Raw genomic sequence first — 17,882 nt, 5'->3', positions numbered from 1 at the left:
TTGCTACATGTCCACACTGTCAATAAATGACATTGGTTTGGATGCTCTTCATTGGTACGCACAAAAGTCACTAAAGGCTCTCATGAGCCTTTGCTCCTTTTTAGCGCTGTTGTATTCAGTGAAACAACCAAGTAAGTGCGGCATCTTGCTACCTGCCACCTCAGTCTGTGCTGAACACATGCTCGCATTGAGCTGTGCTTTGTTCTGGTGCCTTACATCTAGCACAAACAGAAAGGAAAAGTCTGTGACCCACCACACAGATAATATCTTTACTGCAAACCTTCTTGTGCAAACTTAATGTTTAATTGCCTTGGTTACACAAGTATGTATCACAAAGAGAAGGTGGTGTGTCCCACCTACAAGCCACACTGTACAGAAGAGTCTTGCAGAGCATTGCCCTAAAGTGGTATATTTTACTGCTGTGCATTAAATACGGGGTGGGGGGAGTATCAAAGAAACAAATGCCTGAGAAGGAATCTGGTTATGTTTTATTAATAGCAGTGATTGTGGGAATTGTTTTAAACAAATGGTAGAAAGAAAGGAAATATTCTAGGGAATATGGGGGGGGCTGAAGACTTAAATTCAGGAAATGGCTTTGGTCACCTAATGAGGACATTTTGTCCCATTGGAACATTGGTGTCAGTAGAGCACAGTCAGCTTTACATGTTTTGATGAACTACTCAGTCTCCCTGCTTTCCCCTCGTTATCAGTCACTGCCTGCTGTTACCTGCTCTGTGCTCTAAATGCCAGCTCTCAGGTGACAGTGGAGGCAGGTGGAACCCTGCCATGGCTGAACTGACCCTCCTCCTGCTGTTCCTGAGCCCAGCACAGCTCCTTGCTGCAGCTGTTGAAAGGCTTTTCCTGGTGAAGCACCATTTCTAGCCCTGATGGTTACCCACACCCTGCAATAAAGGTGATTGCCCTGCCATGGCCCTTGTAGAATAACATACTCTTGGGCTTCAAGCACTGCTGGAATTCTGCGTTTCGCTGCACTTCCCGACAGGATGAGTCCTGCTGCTTCACGTCTCCTGTGTGTAACACCAGTGGGAGTTGGGAGGCAGGGGATGGGTTGTATCTCAGCTTCAGCCCTCAGAGAGCCAGTGGTGTTTCACATCCCAGCACATGGAAGCAAAGCACAGCCTCGGGATAGCACTGACTGTTGTAGGTACAGATATATCTACCAGTAGATATGAAAACGTTCACTTGGTGCCTTCTTTTTCCTTTTATAAAATCCTTTTATAAATCCATAGAAACGGCACACTGGTGCAAGCTCAGGATACCAGAGAACATCTCAGGGAAAGAAGGGCAGTCTTTAAAGGACTTTTTTTCCTCTGGGAATCCCGGTAATAACACAGTAGACCTGATGTGGGGCATCTCCACCTCCCAGTGCTGGTGTGATTCAACACCTGCAGGGTTTTCCTGGCACACGACCCCAGCCAGCAGACCCATCGCTGTGCCTAGAGCCCACCGACCTGGTCAGGGCTCTGATTCCCATTCAGTGTAGGACTAGATAAGGATTTCCTGGAAGTGGACCTGAGGAAACAAGCAAAGGGAACAGCCAAGGCAAGCAGGCTGGCTTTGTTTCAGGAAGCAACATGGGTAAGAGGTTCCCAGCCAGGCCTGTTATACCTCACCACACAGGCCATCATCTACCATACACCTAAAGCCCCATTCTTTAGTTTCATGAGGCTTTAGAGCTCTTGGAGCTGCTCCAATTCCATCCTTGGTCATTGCAGACAGTGCAAGGCCATTAAGTCCAACCATGACACAGCAGCTTCCTTTGCTCCCCAGCTAATGGCAGCAGTGAATTACAGAGGGAGAGAGTCACTTGTCTAAACTCATTTAGAGGACTATAATTTCCTGCAATTAGCCTGTGTTTGCCATCAATGTTTACTGTGTTCCAGTATCTCCTATTTCTAGTAGTCATAACAATAAAGCCATTACATTTATATACAAAGCCAAGCCCACTTACTTCACTTCCTCGTACTTTTTGCCTCGATAGAAGTTACTCTTTTTAATCAGATACAGCAGCACCAGGTCACAAAAGAAAGCTCCCTGCAGAGAGAAAGAATTTGTGGTTTAGAGTAGAAGAGGAAATGTTCTGGTCTAATGAGCATTAAGGCATAACTGATAGGAGCTTTATTTTCTTTCATAGGCTGTGCAATCCTCAGGGTAGTTAGACCACACATTACATTAACAAATGCTGTTAAGACAGGACGCAGACACACACGTGGCTGAGCAGTCAGAGCAGCAAAAACTACCAGAGAAGATCTAAAGCAACTGTCCTATTTTATCCTCATAACAGTTAAATGAGGGATCTGGGTCCCGATGTGTTACTTTAAGGAAATACATTCACTTACCGCTCCCATGAGAGCAAGCCCCGAACCGATATTGATAATAGTGGGAATGATGTTAAATTTCCCTGCCTAAAAGAGAAAAGGTCATGAAACACTCAGTGAAAGAACAACCCAAGAGACAGACTGAAGGGGGTGGTGTTACACAGGGAAAGCTACAGGTGCCCGTGGGTATTTTGTTAGCAATAAACACGCACAACCCTGGATTTGCAGTGAGCAATCTTGGACGCTAAAGGTCTGTGTGTGTCTCAGATCCAGCTGCCCATGGCTGTATTTCTGAGCTTGCCTCATCCCTGGATTAAGCTGCTTTTTCCTGCAGTATATGCACATGGGGAGCAAGTCTCTGGGACACATTTACTTCTGTGGGACTTTACATGAGCCTGAATTAAGGTAGAAGAGGTGCGGACTCATCCACCTTCTCCTTTCTTATGCAGGGTTAGCTCCACATAGATGCATGGCAAGAGCCCTTTCCTATGACAAGCCAAAAGCTGTTCTCATCCCAGAGCTGCCTTCCCACTGAGAAATGTCCCTCACCCTTTTTCTTGCCAGGCTCTGAAATATCCCGGCCTGGGACCTCACCTTGCCATTCACCATCACATCAAAGCGGATTCCATATGCTTTAATGAGCGTTCGGTAGTCAACCCCCTCAGCATCCCGATAATATTTGGCAAACCTGGAATACAACAATGCTGATTTTAACTTCATCATCTGTTCCACACAGAAGAAAACCAACCCATCTGAATTCACCCCTCTCTTCAAACAGGTCTATTTCCCTATCAAAAACAGTTTAGCTTGCCGTGAGCCTAACTCCCTCCCTCCCCTCCTCTGCAAAGCAGTGTGCTTGGCTGGAGCAGCGCCTGGCACAGTCTAGTCCTGCCTCACTGCCAGCCTCCAGCACCCGCACCTCAAACCAGCTCAGCCCAGCCGTGGTCCTCCATCATATCCTCTGTACTCACCTGAAGTTGTACCCAGAAGAGATGGGCTTTTCTACAAACTTGTTATCCAGACGGCTAAAAGAATAGTGAGGATTACATTCAGAAGGGGCTTTATCAAGATCACAGTTCCATTCAATCTGAATTCCTATCACACCACCCTTAACAAAAGAGAGAGACAGTGTGAGTTTAAGTTTAGTTCAATTAATATGTCTTTAAATTTGTCAGCTCCTTGGGCAAGATTTCCCCTGGGACACGAACAGTTGCACTTCTGGTCACGGACATGCGTACACACACGTCTGGATGGGCTGGGTTCATACTTATGATGTTAATCACATTACTGCATGCACAACCCTAGTGTTGCAATCCTGGGAAGAGGTTTCTCCTCCCAGGACACTGATTTCATTAATTTAAGCAGCTGTAACATAGCTCTTTTATGCAGGGGTGACATTCACAAGTGCAGCAGCCAGCACAAAGCCTGCACTCTTCCCACCCTCTGCTTCCTGGGATGCCTCAGACTGGCTACATCTTTCCCCCTGTTCTTCTCACATCAGGTCGCAGCCTGTTTGGTGCTGCAGCCCCGGCACTCCATGCAGAAACATGTCCCTTTCCCTCAGGGGAAGCTTCCCGGAGTGTTCTCTGAGCAGAGGAGCCCCATTGGCCTTCCAGAGTTCTGGGTTTAAACTGATGGTGTAGTAGTGTTGAAATTGATAGAGCAGTGGTTTGGGCAGCCCCAGCTAACAAATAACTGACCCTACCATCTCCTCTGCACTACCCACATCACCCTGGCTCCCATTCCCTGGGGACAGGATAAATGTGAACAGCTTGACTTTAAGCATCCACTGCACCTTGTACAGGAGGCAGTTTCCTGGGCAGTCAGCAGTGACTCTCCTCACGGCCACCCAGAGAGCAGTACGGCCAGCCAGGAAGACACATGGGCCGAAGGGCAATCCTACCTCTGAGGCCATTTCCTGGAAGTCGCTCCCAGCCCACTGAACGATGTTCCCCAGGAGGAAGATGGGGCAGTAGGGATGCTCCGTGCTGTAGCGGCAGCTCTTCAGGTAGGACTCATTGTTGGTTGCCAACACATTCATCCTACATGTAGGGAAGAGGGAAATCCACCTCGTCTCCCTCTTTGCTTGTCTGCACATCCTACACCACCACAGCTGCAGAGATGGGAGACTTCTCTAGCAGCCTCATGCACAGCAGAAATGGCACCTTGCCACCAGCCTGGTCACCCCTTGGCCCTCTCCATTGCTACCCCGGGAAAGCAGTCTGCCCACAGAAATGATCTCCAGGCCAGACAGGGACTAGTCCAGCTGAGTGTGGGCTCAACAAAGGACTCCCATGGGGCAGGCTGCCAGAGTGCTCTAGCGGCACTTGGTTTTCTCAAATGAAGATGCTAGAAATGTCCAGCTGAGCCTGGGAGAACAGCAGGAACACACCTTTCTACACTTCTTTATTTTGTCCATATTGTAGCAGCAAATACAAACAAATTTTTTTAAGTTTGCTTTTTCGCAACATTGTCCAAGCATTTTCATTTTTGTGGAAAAGGAGGAATATCTGGAAACAGAAGCAGCTCAGGAACTTGGCTATGCCCTCACTGGTGGACAGGTCCCCCTGCTTCAGGGGCTCTGGCACATCCTATGCTGTAGGATCCATCACAGACCTCATCTGGTGAGGGATTCATTATCCCAATTGCAATCTGAGAAGCTTCAACCCCTCATCATCTCCTTGTTCCCAAACAGCCTGAAGCCAAAGGCCTTCCCCTGCACCTCAGAGGAGGGGATAAGTGCCTCCCTATCCCAACCCTCGGGCAGCAGGACAATGGAGCAAACCGAGGTTATTCATTCAGTGATGGAGATGACAGAGGCATCTCCAAGCACCTGCACTTACTTGGAGAACTTAAACTTGGGGAAGCGAACTGAGTTTTTGATGTAAACAGTGAAGTTTTCTGCACTGGCGAGAAGCGGTTTCCTGGAAGAGAAGGGGTTGTTATCTGTCTGAAGTTTGTATGCTGCCCACATCCTAACTTCAACTGCAGTTTTAGCCACAGCCAGGTTTCACCCCGTGGCTCTAGGCCAACCACAGCACCTTCCTGCACTGTCAGCAAAGAGTTGGTGAGGAGTGTGCAGGGTGAGGGGATGCCCTGGGAGATGGAAACTGCTCTGGGACCACCAGTGAGATCAACAGGGGTGAACAGGGGGCCAGTCCTGACAGGAGGCCATGCAGAGCTCGCTCCTGTACTGGAACAGCCAACATCCAAGCAAGCATCCAAGCAGAGGGAACCCAGATATCACCCTACATGACACACAAGCCGAGCAGCTCAAGCTTGGAAACAGCAGAGGATGGCCACATACTTGGGCTTGGATCTTTTCTCCACTGGGCACCAGGCCAATATCTCACAAGTTCCTCTGATGCTGTCCCTGTCTTTCAAACAACGGCCAGTCTTAACCCCTGCAGCACAGACAGAAAAGGTCACACAGAGCAGCCACCTCCTCTCCTTACCTACAGGGCACATGAAAATCAGATGGTTTTCACTGCCACTATGAGCCCTCTTCCCTGTTGTGAAAGGGGCTTTCAGCTGGAACAACCACTCCCTTGTTGCTTCTCTGAGCAGCCCGGGGTGCTCTGGCCCAGCCATCACAAGCTGTGAGCAAGGCAGCAATCTTAGTAAAAGACAGTAAAGAAGAGAAAGTCCTTGCTGCTGTCTGTAGTCAGAGATCTCTGGGGTTGTAACTGGGCTGATGCCTCTGAAGGAGCATGACTCTACAGACAGTACAGGAGGGACCCTTCCCTTACCATTGCCAGCCACCACTGCCTCCCCTGCCATGCAGTCCCCGTCCTTGTAGCACAGGGCATCGGGAATTCTGTCACTCTGCAAGGAGGAAGAGAAGAAATGTGAGACTTGTGCCAGAACATGGTACTCAGACGCTTAAGAAAGTGCTGCTGAAGTGGGGTGAGTTCTCCATAGGGTGGTGAACATGAAAAACATGCAGCTGAAGCGGTAACCGTAAGTTGTGCAAATAGCTCAGCAGCATCACACTGCCCTCACACCGTGGTTCAGCTGTGACATCCTTTTTTCGGGCTCTGCTCACTGTGCAGAGGGACAGGCTGGGGAAAAACCAGGCAGGATGTCACAGTACTTCACCTCAAGAGATAACACTATCTTTTGATTTTAAGCTTTGACTCTAGAGCGAAAATTACCCTCCTCTTGGCTGCATGCTGGGTTAATGCAGCCACTGGAGGACAGCTGTCTCCTGAACAGACCAACCGTGCTCAGCCTTGGCCACAGTAACATGTCTTGAGACACGGAAAATTAATCTCTGCTACAACATTCCCTGGATGGCCAGTGTCCTCCTCCCACAGCCCATTCGGAACCACATCTCACAGAGGACATTTCAGTATGATGCAGAAAGACCTCATGCCTCTGGCCCATAAGGCACACATTCTGGAAGGTAATGAGCAACCTCCCATATCCTGAAGATAACAAGAGCCTGAACGTTCAGCCCTTCCCAGAATGGAGCTCTTCGAAAGTCTCCTCTATCCATAACTACACGGAGTCACCTCAATGTTATTTTTCACATGGCCTTTTCTGACCCTGAGCCATGACTGCTCTGGTCTCATTTCTGGCTGGGCAGATGTCCAACACCTTCAACTAAAGTCAGCAAGGCTCTACATGATTAGTGGCTCTGGAAATTAAGAACCTCCCATTTTTGCAGTAGCCAGGCTGATTTTCCCAACTGAGATGTTATACTACAGAGAAAAACCATTGGCCTTCCATCTTTCCTGTGGTCGTTGCTCCATGGGTGTTCTCTGCCAGTTCTTACCCCCAGTTTTGTAGGGGTCTGAGGGCCAAGGGGCTCAGTTCTTCCTACCTCAGGACACGTGGCTTGCCTCTGGTTTGGGGTCACAATCAGATTCGTCATGACAAAGAAGACATTTTCACCCTAGAATAAGGCAGGAAGAGTTAGAAAACCTGTTTAACTCTTAAAGTACCTGTCATAAGGATGATGCAGTTCTCTGCAGAACAAAAATACCTCCCTCACTCCTGATGCTTTTCAGGCTGAGATACAACAGTGCCTTTGGATATTTGTTTGGATGAGGTTGGTGTGTCTCTATGGCTTAAGGGGTTCTGCTTCGGAGGCTGTGTTAATCTGGGGAGCAGGCCTGCTGAGCCTTGCCTCGTTGGCTCCTTGGTGAGAACTTGTCCTCCTTTTCCATAAGGACACAGTGCCTGACTGGGGATCAAAGGCTGCATTGCAGTGAGGAGCTGTGGTGTTTGCTCTCAGCCAAGGCCAGGCTGGCCTTTCCACCAACAACCATACCTGAATACATCTTTCTACTGAAGGGCAGAGACAATAGTGGTGGGGTGATGCCAACCTGTGGAGGGATGACATAGTCTGCCACATCCCACAGCCTCTCCCCTAGCTCCGAGGTGTTGGTGAAGGCAACCCCCTTCAGCTTGGTGATGACAGAGCTCTGGAGGGACGTGTCTGTGTCCTGGTATCCCTTCTTGACAATGAACACCCACCTGTAAAGAACAGAGCAGGCAGCAGCATTCGCAAGTGGGGTCAGGGAACAAGTTAGCCAGAGGAGATTGATGCCAATGTCAAAGGTCAAATCAAAGCATACCAATGACACCAAACCCTTTGCAACTACTACTACGAATTTAGAATAAACTCTAACACAAACTGTGCTTGTCTACAGCACTGGAGGAATAGTTAATCCCAAGATCCCACATGCAGGGAAAGGTGTAATAAGTGGTCACGGGGTAAAAAACACAAAGCCTCCCACCTCCCTGTCCTGTGCTACCTCAATGGAAAGGGGAAGGGCAGGGCTCCATCTTCCTCAAGGTGAAAAATACCAGCAGCTTCTGCAAGATGAAGTGAGGAGTGTGGCTGGTTTCACAGATATGTGACTCTCCCATTTTAGCAGCCTGCCACGAGGCTGCCAGAACAGCACCAGACCATGGCTGGGGAGAGGTGTCTCCTGCAGGTGAGCCGAACATTGCTAACAAGAACCCATAGGGAATATTCTCAGCTGGATACAGGATCTTCCATAAAACAATGCGATGGTATTGACCTGGCTGTACCCTGGACTCTGTGCTGGGCTTCAGGCTTGTCACTAGCACACTGGAAGAGCTGCTGTCTTGCTAAGCAGTCCAGGGAAAAGCTTTGCTTACTTCTTCCCGGTGGAAGCAGCAAGAGTTCCCTGTCACCGGGTGAAGACCCCTCTGGCTCAAATGAGATGCTTCCTGCTTCCCTACAACACTGCCAAAGCCACCTGCCAAGACAAAAAAATCACCCTGACCCTTGAAGAAGCTAAGGGTGCCAGGGCAGGTTTGTGAGAAGGACGCAGGCTGCATTTGCTGGCACAGGTCCCCTTTGCAGTGCACTGACCTGGAGCACACTGCTGCATGCAGGAAGGGAAAGCAGCCATCTCAGGCTAAGCAGCACTGACGCACGCTGCCCTTCACCTGCTACTTGTGACAAACCTCGACATTACCATTCCCCACCTCTGTGACATGTCCTACTTTCCTGTTTTCCTGAGAACACTGTTTTTTCTCTTCCAGGAGGGCTCAGAAGTGGACCCTTACATTTTCTGCAGTGAATCAGGGAAGAAATGGCAGCTGCATGTCAGAAATAATCCAGAAGAATTTGGTGATCACAGCCCTGAGCCAGTTCCTGTACAGGCCCTGGCACCTGATTGAGCAGTCAGATGTCAGACTAACCCTCACCACTGCTGTAGCAAGCTGTAACCACCAGCCATGGAGTCACTGCAGGCAACAGTGCCAAAGGTTTGCAGAAGGCACCAGATACCTAGGGAAAGAAATAGCCAGTCTCTGGTCGTGCTATATCCCGCTTGGTCAGAGGATGTGTTCTCAGTAATGTTATCTACAGGATTCCTCCTTTAGCAGCTAATACATGCCAGACTGCTGAGGCTTCTTTCTGCCCTGCTAACTAAAGCAGGCTCCGGAACTATACACCTTTCTATAAATAAACTCAGCATGTAGAAATGACTCTGCTATATTTAATCAGTGAACACATGAGGCGTGAGAAAGGTGAAGGTACTCAGTGAAGGTAAAGACTTAGGAATCACATTTTGAAGATCCTCATAAACTTGGGAAACAATGGCACAGGCATCACATGGGTTGGATAATTCCAGGTCTGAGCCTGCAAGCTGCTAAGAGTATTGCTATGATCCTTACACGTCAGTGTGACCAGCCTCTTACAGAACTGGGCCTTTTCTGAGACGTGCTCTAACTATCTCCATGTCACTCGCCTTGCTCTGAAATACAAGGCAAGGGAGCCCACATTCACACTGCCGCAGCCTCCACCATCCCAGCTGCTGCAGCCCACTCCAGCAAAGAAATCTGCTGCTTTGTGCTCAGTTCCCTCCCATTTAGACTCGAGCATGTCATGTAGTTATGCACACAATCCAGGTTTGTCCCAGGGCTCAGAAACTGCGGCAGAAATGCCATTGTTTCTCATGAGGCAGGTATTAGAGTTTGGCACCATTCACACCAAACACAGAAGGTATAAATAATGCAGTACAAAGCCATAAAGCCATTTGATCTATTTTTAACCTGACATTAATCTGGAAGGTAAAGCTGAATCTAGCCATCCTAGCAGGTTAAAATATCAGATATAATCTATTACACATTACAAAACACAGCTGTATAACAAGCACGACTATCTGCATCAAAACCATAAAGCACAGCAAGCTGTCACTGTGTGCAGCATTTCCTACATTCATTTTCCTCACAGCACAGTAAGCAAAGGCAACTGCAGCAGTATGTGAAATGCAGAGGGATTCTTACCCCACCAGGTAAGCCAGGATGGAGAGCTGCACCACTCGGTAGAGAATCCCCACCTTCTTGCTCTTCGCAATGACGTATTTCTCTGTTTTATAATCAAAAAGGGACAGAAATAAACCCTTCCAAGCCACCTGCCCCATGCTCCCGGCTCGCACAGTGGCTGGAACAGGCAGCAGCGTTGCAGCTCGCATTATCCACACGTGCTCTGCATGGAAACCTGACACACCAACCCCTTCAGAGCTATCTCCTCCCTCACAGCAGCTGCTCTCTGCTCAGACACCAGCAGCTGCACGAACACAAGAGCCTTCCTCAGCTGCTTTTCAGCTCATTCAGCCTCCAGGGAAGCCCCTGCCTCAGTTTTGCTTCCAAGCTTCATTCTCTCCCCCACAGTCATAAGATGGTTATAATGAAACATGTCATAGCATTAAGCCATGTTGCAGCATGCGAGTCTTTTGCTGTTGGATATTAAAGCCTTTCTTTAACCTTTACGTGATGGCAAAGCACTTAGTTACATGTTTAATTTCTTAAGTGTTTGCATGAGCAATGAGAACTTGGGTCCTTACCAGGGATCCAAAATACTTGCCTGACTACTACATCTTCCCACCAAACCTCCAGCTTAAGAAACTAATAAATAATTTCTGCATGTGGTTAAAGGATCAGTCACCATCATATCTCACTAAAACACATCTCACACAGCACATCTCACTAAAACAATGAGAGCTGAGCTAGGAAAACAGAGATGCAGAACATGCTGCCTGATGAAAAACCAAAGGGAAAGGAACAGGTTAGCCCTCACTGAGATGAGTCTATATTTAATTTATTGTTTAATAGCCAGTGGTGCAAGAGATGACTCCCAGCCTAACAGAGACTCTTGCATTGTGCAACGACATGAAATGACCATTACTTAAACTGAGAGGGGTGGACACTGTCTCCTGGCTAAGAAGAGAACAGAGCAAGCTACAAGATGGGAAATGTGGTAAGCCAGGATCTCCAGCAGCCTGGCCAAAAGAGCTGGCCTACCTCACTGAGAGGAGATCCGTCAGCAAGCAGCGACACAAACCGGACTGTGCCCTTTTCAGGGAGTTCTTGGATGGGGCTGCTCACATGCTGACTCTATTAGGGCATAAAGGGTTGTACCTGGTGTAAAGTGCAGGGTTTACTGCCTTCATGCATTAGCAGCCAATTAGCTCCCATCTGAGCCCCCAATTAGCTCCTACCTGAGAACCCAATTAGCTCCTGGGGCTTTGCAAGGACTGGGAATGCTCTTGAGATTCCATGGTGTGCATCTGCCATGCAGGCTGGAACACAGGACAGGAGAGCAGGTTGCACTATGGGGGCAGTGCAGCAAGGTAACCTGCTCCAGCACACACATACCTCTGCCCTATGCACCTCCTCCCAGGGAGAAGCATTCTCAAGATCTTGGGTTTTAGGAAAACTTCTATCCTTTGCCCTCTTTAAATCCTGTATCACATTTAAACAGGTGAATCAGATTTTTAATGAAATGTGACAAGGCTGCTCCAAACCACAAAAGAATCATAGTGTAATAACGAACGAAACACTATCCAAAAAATACCTAATTTTATCCCTCACCCCACAGCCATCCCTAGAGTTGCCTTCTGCAAACGGCAAACCTTTCTCCAGCATCTGCAAAACGAGAACAGAAATCTGCCTGTGGCCTCCTTTTAACCCGAGGCTGCTGCACTCCTCGACACCACGGTGGGAGGGTGCTGCTGCACGTCTCTTTCATGAGGGGCTCCTGGGGTGCTAAGGGAGGAGCCCCCCATGCAGCCCCATCCGTCCCAACTCCGGGCCCTCTGGCTCAGGGCTAGCCCCAGTCCTGCTCCCAGACTTTGTAGTCACACTTCAGCCTCACCTCTCCCACTGCCCGGGAACTCTCCTTTCCCTATGTGCACATCCCACTTGGGCAGTCCTTCTTTACCTCACAAAACATTTTGACTACTCCCCAAGCCTCTCCTGGAGCCCACTTTCTCATTCAATCATCTGTTATGGTCTCCCTCTTCCTCAAATAGTATTTGGCCAGTGTACCCACTCTTCCTTACCAGATGCCTTACAGACCAGACTGTCACTAGTTCCAGTCTTAAAGATCCTCTGCATGAAAGCTGGAAGCAGAAATAAAAAGAAAGTCTTAAAACATATAATAACCTAAAGAGACAAACCCTCCAAGAAAACACACTCCAGGGAGGAAGGAGACCATGGTCATCCATGAAGCCAGAAACAAGGAAGAAAGGTAGGCTTAGCCTATCTTCCCTCACTGTTGCCTGGACCCCAGAGCTAAGAGGTTAGCACTGGGACTGGGCAGAGAGGGACTGACCCAGCTCCAGGAACCAGAGCTGGATGGAGACAGGGGCATCCTAAAGGAGCCACTACCTGATCATCTGCCCATGCTGCTCCTAGATGAGAAACTTTGCAAGCACATGCTGCTGGGTGACAGCCAAGCACCATTTCTGAACATAGGCCCGGTCCCACAAGAACACCATCTCCTTGCCCTGGCCATGCTGGAGCTGCTCCAGGGACAGGACTAAACTGTGAATACATCCCACATCCCAGAACTGCCTCCACCATTGCTCCTGCTACACTAAGGATGCCCAAGTTCATGGACAAATGAAGTATCAGTGGCAACAAGTCAGCCCTGGGTGACGCCTAGAGACACTCCCCAGCTTTGTCCCCATCTTCCTCATCTCTCTGGGTGACTCCCCAGGCTAAAATCAGACCAAGGAACTTGCTATCAGTTAAACAGTGTGTTACCTCCTGGCCTGGTTTCGCTTAGTGGTGCAGGCACAGGTCTGCTGTGAGTTTTTGTCATTATTTTCCAGGTCAATTAATGTGAGAAACGATTTACAAAGGATTTATACAGGTTACAAAAAATGTTCCTGAGAGTGAGAAGTGTTGCTGCTACAGGTGTGACGTGAAGATGACAACCAGGTTTGATCACTTACAAAATAAAGGGTGTAAAACTGATACTTCCCTTGGGTTTTTTAGAGCCATCTAAAGCAGTTTTAGAAGTGCAGTTGCAAGAGCTAGTATGGAATTAAAAGCTTCAGTTTGTATCAAGTGTATCTCAGAATATTCTGAATCAAGCTCAGCACGGGCTAGGTTTGTGCTGACAACACAATTGCTGACATGCTCTTACAAATATTGTTCTTCTCACCTTCTGGTTTCACAACCTCTTCTTTTTTTTGTTGCCTGGAAGTCAAAGTTACTGCTGAGTTTCTCCAATATCTGGGTTGCTCAAACATGAGCAGTTTCATTCTCCTCTCCCCCAACCCAAGATGTGAAAGTGCTTGAGTGAGAGGACCAGAGAGGAAAGAAAAATACTGCACATTTAATGAACCTAATCCATCCTGCCCTGTTCTGAAACAGCTGGCACTGAATCAGGTAACAGAAGCTAAATTAATGCACATAAAACATTGCCCAGAGACTGAATGCAGTGATAGCTGGAACAGCAGCGTTGCACAGTGCTGTATTGCAATGTTTTCACCTTCTAAAGTCAGCCAACAAAAGCATCACTGGGGAATAAGAGGAGAATGTTAAATGGAAGCCTGAAAGAAGAACGGTTTTAATACAATTTGTATTTGCTGATCCTGGCTTGATGGGCTACTATTGTAAGCGCGGAGGAGACACATTCACCCCCTTCATTTCCTTCCTCATGTAAACAGCTAGAAATTCTATGCTAAAGCCTCCACCCCTTCCTCCCTGGAGTTCCCAACTGGTAACTCTTTCCAGTCATAGAAAATAGCATACATAGGAAAAATAATAGCATAATAATGTAATAATATTAGAATATAATAATAGCATAGGAAATAGTAGCATACATGCTCCTCAGACTTGGTGCCCAGAGGAAATGGTTTCAGGAGCTCTGCAGAGCCCAGCCGCCTGGTGCTGGCTGTGCTGGCCCTGGGTGCTGGTGGCCACCAGGTCCCGTGGCGGCTGTGTTGTGCACACCACAGGGCGCGCTGAGCCCGCACGGGTGGCCTGGGCATCAGGGAGGGCAGGAGAAGCTGGCAGAGACATTTCCCACCCCTGCCCTACATGGTCCAGCAGGGCTCAGCAGCAGCCCATGGCCACCAAGGCCTGAACAGCAGAGTCCCCAGGGGCTTCCCAGCCGTCCCTGCAGGCGCTGGGGGCCCTGGCTTTGGGCCCCAAGCCCTGTCCGCAATCTCCCCAATCGTTGTCCTCCTCCGCAGGCCTCTTGCGAAGCCCTCTGTGTAGCTGCGAAGGTGCTCAAGTGGAAATGGCTCAGTCCTCATGTGCAGGCACGCGAGATATGGAGAGCTGTGGAGTGCTTGGTGAGGATAAATCCCAGGCTGGACATGGGGTGCCCCCTGCGCAGTGGTTCCTCGCCTGCCCTGCTCCAGCCCAGAGCCTGTAGCCTGGTGCTGCATCCTCCTTCGCTGCCCTCAGGCAGAGCTCCCAAAGGCTCTGGTCCAGGGCCCTCTCACCTCCCCACCCTCAGGATGTTGCAGGAGACCCATCTGGGCCCTTGCACTGGTGGCACAGAGGGCTCCCAGGACCTCCAGACCCGGCTTTGCATGTAGCTGTCTGAACCTCAGCCCCACAGGGCTCCTGGCTGGGAGATGCAACTGTCCTGAGGATCAAGGGGGGTGTGTGGGGTGCTGGGAAGCGGGACTGTCCCGGGGGACTGGGGAGGGTCTGTGTCAGCCCTGTGCCCTTTTTCTCTCTCCAGCTGGAGCACGACCGGAGCAGGGCTGAAGAATACGTGTTTCAAACCCTGCCTTATCTGCAGCACGCTCAGGTCACCGTGCGAACGGCAGCCCTGAGGTTCATCGGTGAGCCGCAGCCCCTGGGGTCCCTCTTATGACAGCCTGGCCCCAGTCCCATCTGCTGCACTGGCAGCGAGGAACAGCCCTGTGGCTGCCAGAGCCCCAGCTGCCCCGTACAGGGCCTGTGCAGCCAGGGGCTCTGTGCTTCCCCCTCCTACCCCTGCCCACACAGCAGGGCTCGGCGGCACCTTGCTCAGTGCCACCTCCCCTCGCGTCCTGTCCTTCGCTGGGGTCACCCTGCTGAGGGGAGGAAGGGGTGCAGCCAAACCGGCAGAGCTGGGGCCACGATACCAGGAGTGTGCTGGGCAGCAGCAGGTCTGACGGAGCTCTCTGCACAGGGCTGGCCGGGAAGCACCTGGAGAACAGCAGCAAGGACACGCTGCAGGAGATCTACGAAGGTGCGCAGGGGCAGTGCTGTGTGTGACGGGGCTGAGGGGGCAGGGGACAGAGCCTGGGCAGCGTGCTGCCATGCCCTGTCCTGCTCCGGGGAACATCTTGGGGGCATTTGCTGCAATCCTGAGCAGCAGCTTCCACGTGATCCATTTGTCCGCCTGCACCTCCTGGCCAGGGAAAGGGTTGGTTGGGGTGGCATGGTCCGGAAGGGATGCCTGTGGGTCTCTGCAGATCGCGGGGTTTCAGCTCTGCTCTCTTTCCTTCTGTTGCAGCCCTCCATCCTTTGAAAGGAGAAGAAGAATCCCAGGTCTCATCCCTGGCTTATCAGACAATATACATCCTGCCCCATATACGGATGCAGACAAGGTGGACCCTGTGGGCGTTGTGCTGCTGACTCTGAAAAGCCAGGCAGCAGTTAAGCCCTGCTTAAGAAAATGTGTCTTTTTGATTAAAGCTCCAACCACAATTCCAAGGCCATGGTGTCCTTCATAAGAAGCGTAGAAGGCTGGGCAGGAGCCGCTGGGCAGCGGTTGCGTCCTGGCCCCCGCACCCACCCGGCCGTGGTTGCAAACTGGGGAGTGCTTGGTGAGGAGAATCCCCAGGCTGGACACGGGGTGCCCCCTGTGCAGCAGTGCATTGCCTGCCCTGCTGCAGCCACGAGCACTGCTCACATCCCTCCTTTGGCTCTCACAGCTGCTTCCCACAGCATCCCAGGCACTGTTCTGCTGCAGAAGCCGAATGCTCACCACAAGCCCGGCATGTCCAAGTTCTGCTGCCGTGCCATGCCCGCACCACGGCCCCATCAGGGAAGCGAACCCGGTGCGTAGAATTGAAGATGGATACATTGGCGACCGTGGCTGCCACTCAGACGGGCGAGCAGAAGTGCTCGGGACAGCCCAGCACTGCCTCTCCATTGCCCGAGGCCGTCCAGTGCTGTCTTGTCTTTGACAGAGGCCGCATTGCCTTGCCTTGCCTTGCCTTGCCTTGCCTTGCCTTCCCTTCCCTTCTCTTGCCCTGCCTTGCCTTGCTCTGCCTTGCCCTGCCCTGCCCTGCCATGCCCTGCCCTTCCTTGCCTTCTCTTGCCTTGCCTTCTCTTGCCTTCTCAGTGGCCGCCCCTGAGTGTTCCCTACCTCTCTGTAGCCCGGCAATGTCCACCCGGAGGCAGATTGAGCATGGCAGCTGGGGTCGGCTGGAAGCGGTGCTCTTCAGGCTGAGAAGGGGTCTCTCCGTCGGTGTGGGTCGCGGTAGTGGTTGTTGTGGCGTGGCCAGAGCGGAGGAAGGAGGGTGCCCATGCGAGGGCCGGGAGCTGCCCGTGAGGCAGCGGGGCCGTGTGCGTGTGGGGACGGCTGAGCTGGGGTTGGCCGCGTACGAGCTCGGAGGTGCGTTGAAGGTAACTGCTGTGGGGAGCGTAATGGCCAGGTGCTGGGTAATACCCGTTTTGGTGCAAAGGGACGGGAGGTTTGTGTGAGGCACTGCCGTGACTTCACGGGTTGGGTGAGCTCAGAGTTGGAATGAACGGTGTGTGAGAGTGGCACGTGTAGGGCAGGCATGGGGAGGTGGGGGTGTTCCATGGGGAATTGCAGGGGTTGCAGGGGGGGTGGAGCGGGGTGCCTGGGGTGCCCCAGGTTCCTGGAGCGTCTCTTGTGGGATTTACTGGAGCTGCCGCAGAGGGTCTTTGGGATGTTCAGTGTTGCTGGTGAAGGGCTTCCCTTCAAGGCTGTGACCTGAATCGAGGTTTTGGTCTGGCCTTGAAACTGGGTCAAAGCTCTTGTGTACAAGGAATGGTCTTGCTCGGCAGCAAGCACTTGGAAGTGATTTCCCCTTTGACATGGAGCTTTGTAGCTCCGCAGATCTGTGCGTGTTGGGCCTGTGCAAAACTAAGGCCATTACGATACCCTGGATGTTTCACAGGGTATCGACCCTTGCACAGCTCAAGTGTTTTCTGCCTTTGCTTGTAACAGAACCGGTGCTCTCTAAGGAAAACCAGAGTTTCCACAGGACGCTCTGGTTTAACTGTTAGCTTGGACGCACAGATGGAGGTTGGCTGGTGCACCTCTGAGGAGGTGCAGGCTCCTTGTAGTGTCGTGTGTTTAGCCAAAGGCTGTTTTCTGCAAAGCCTGTGGGGTAGCTCATGGCCTGAGCCTTCAGGTATGGGAGGGCTGGGTTTGTTGTGTTCAGTCTTAATGTGTACTGTTGGAATCTGCTCTTGCTAAATCTGTGATCTATTCCAGATTTCAATGACTCAGTGGATACCTGGATCTTCTTCTATACTTGCTTGGTGTCCTTATGGCTGCGCAGGTTTTACATCTATTCTGCAGTTGCTTTTGGGATCAGCATTTGAATTGTCATTCAGTTCTCCACCTCCAAACCTCAAAAGAAGGCAACTGGGCATGTAAGTGCTTTGTCTGAGAAGAGCCCAAAAATCTGTGTGTGGAAGTGAATAGCTGCTGGGGAAAGGCACCCACTAGTGCAGTGAAATGTGCTACTTCACTGCAGGCCCACCTGGGTTGTTGCACATGCCGTCTATAGTTCAGCATTTATGATGGGTCTGGGTTGTCTTATGTTTGTGGGTAACTGAATG

At 50.7% G+C, this 17,882-nt stretch overlaps 1 protein-coding gene across 2 annotated transcripts; it reads right to left on the bottom strand.

Annotated features, from left to right (window-relative positions):
- Positions 1 to 471: 471 nt before the first annotated feature.
- Positions 472 to 10,303, bottom strand: P2RX5 (purinergic receptor P2X 5). Of its 2 annotated transcripts, none has more exons than XM_065694661.1 (12): positions 10,110 to 10,303; positions 7,670 to 7,820; positions 7,165 to 7,236; positions 6,089 to 6,164; positions 5,647 to 5,743; positions 5,183 to 5,263; positions 4,243 to 4,381; positions 3,311 to 3,447; positions 2,934 to 3,027; positions 2,361 to 2,426; positions 1,973 to 2,055; positions 472 to 1,533 (listed from the first exon to the last, which is right to left on the bottom strand). In XM_065694661.1, exons 1-12 carry the CDS (start codon positions 10,295 to 10,297, stop codon positions 1,458 to 1,460), a joined length of 1,260 nt encoding a protein of 419 aa, XP_065550733.1. In that variant the 5' UTR covers positions 10,298 to 10,303; the 3' UTR covers positions 472 to 1,457. The 2 variants fall into 2 exon arrangements, with proteins under 2 accessions (XP_065550733.1, XP_065550734.1); XM_065694662.1 differs by lacking the exon at positions 10,110 to 10,303 and adding an exon at positions 8,372 to 8,445.
- Positions 10,304 to 17,882: the final 7,579 nt, after the last annotated feature.

The sequence above is a fragment of the Lathamus discolor genome, chromosome 14, assembly GCF_037157495.1.
Source record: "Lathamus discolor isolate bLatDis1 chromosome 14, bLatDis1.hap1, whole genome shotgun sequence".
Taxonomy (NCBI): domain Eukaryota; kingdom Metazoa; phylum Chordata; class Aves; order Psittaciformes; family Psittacidae; genus Lathamus; species Lathamus discolor.
This window is presented reverse-complemented; position numbering and strand designations above follow the sequence as displayed.

Coding starts and splice junctions, on each gene's coding strand:
- P2RX5 (XM_065694661.1), bottom strand. CDS start 10,297: ATGCGAGCTGCAACGCTGCTGCCTGTTCCAGCCACTGTGCGAGCCGGG. Junction 4,382..5,182: donor CCCAAGTTTAAGTTCTCCAA/GTAAGTGCAGGT, acceptor CCCTACATGTAG/GATGAATGTGTTGGCAACCA. Junction 3,448..4,242: donor TCCAGGAAATGGCCTCAGAG/GTAGGATTGCCC, acceptor TCTTTTGTTAAG/GGTGGTGTGATAGGAATTCA.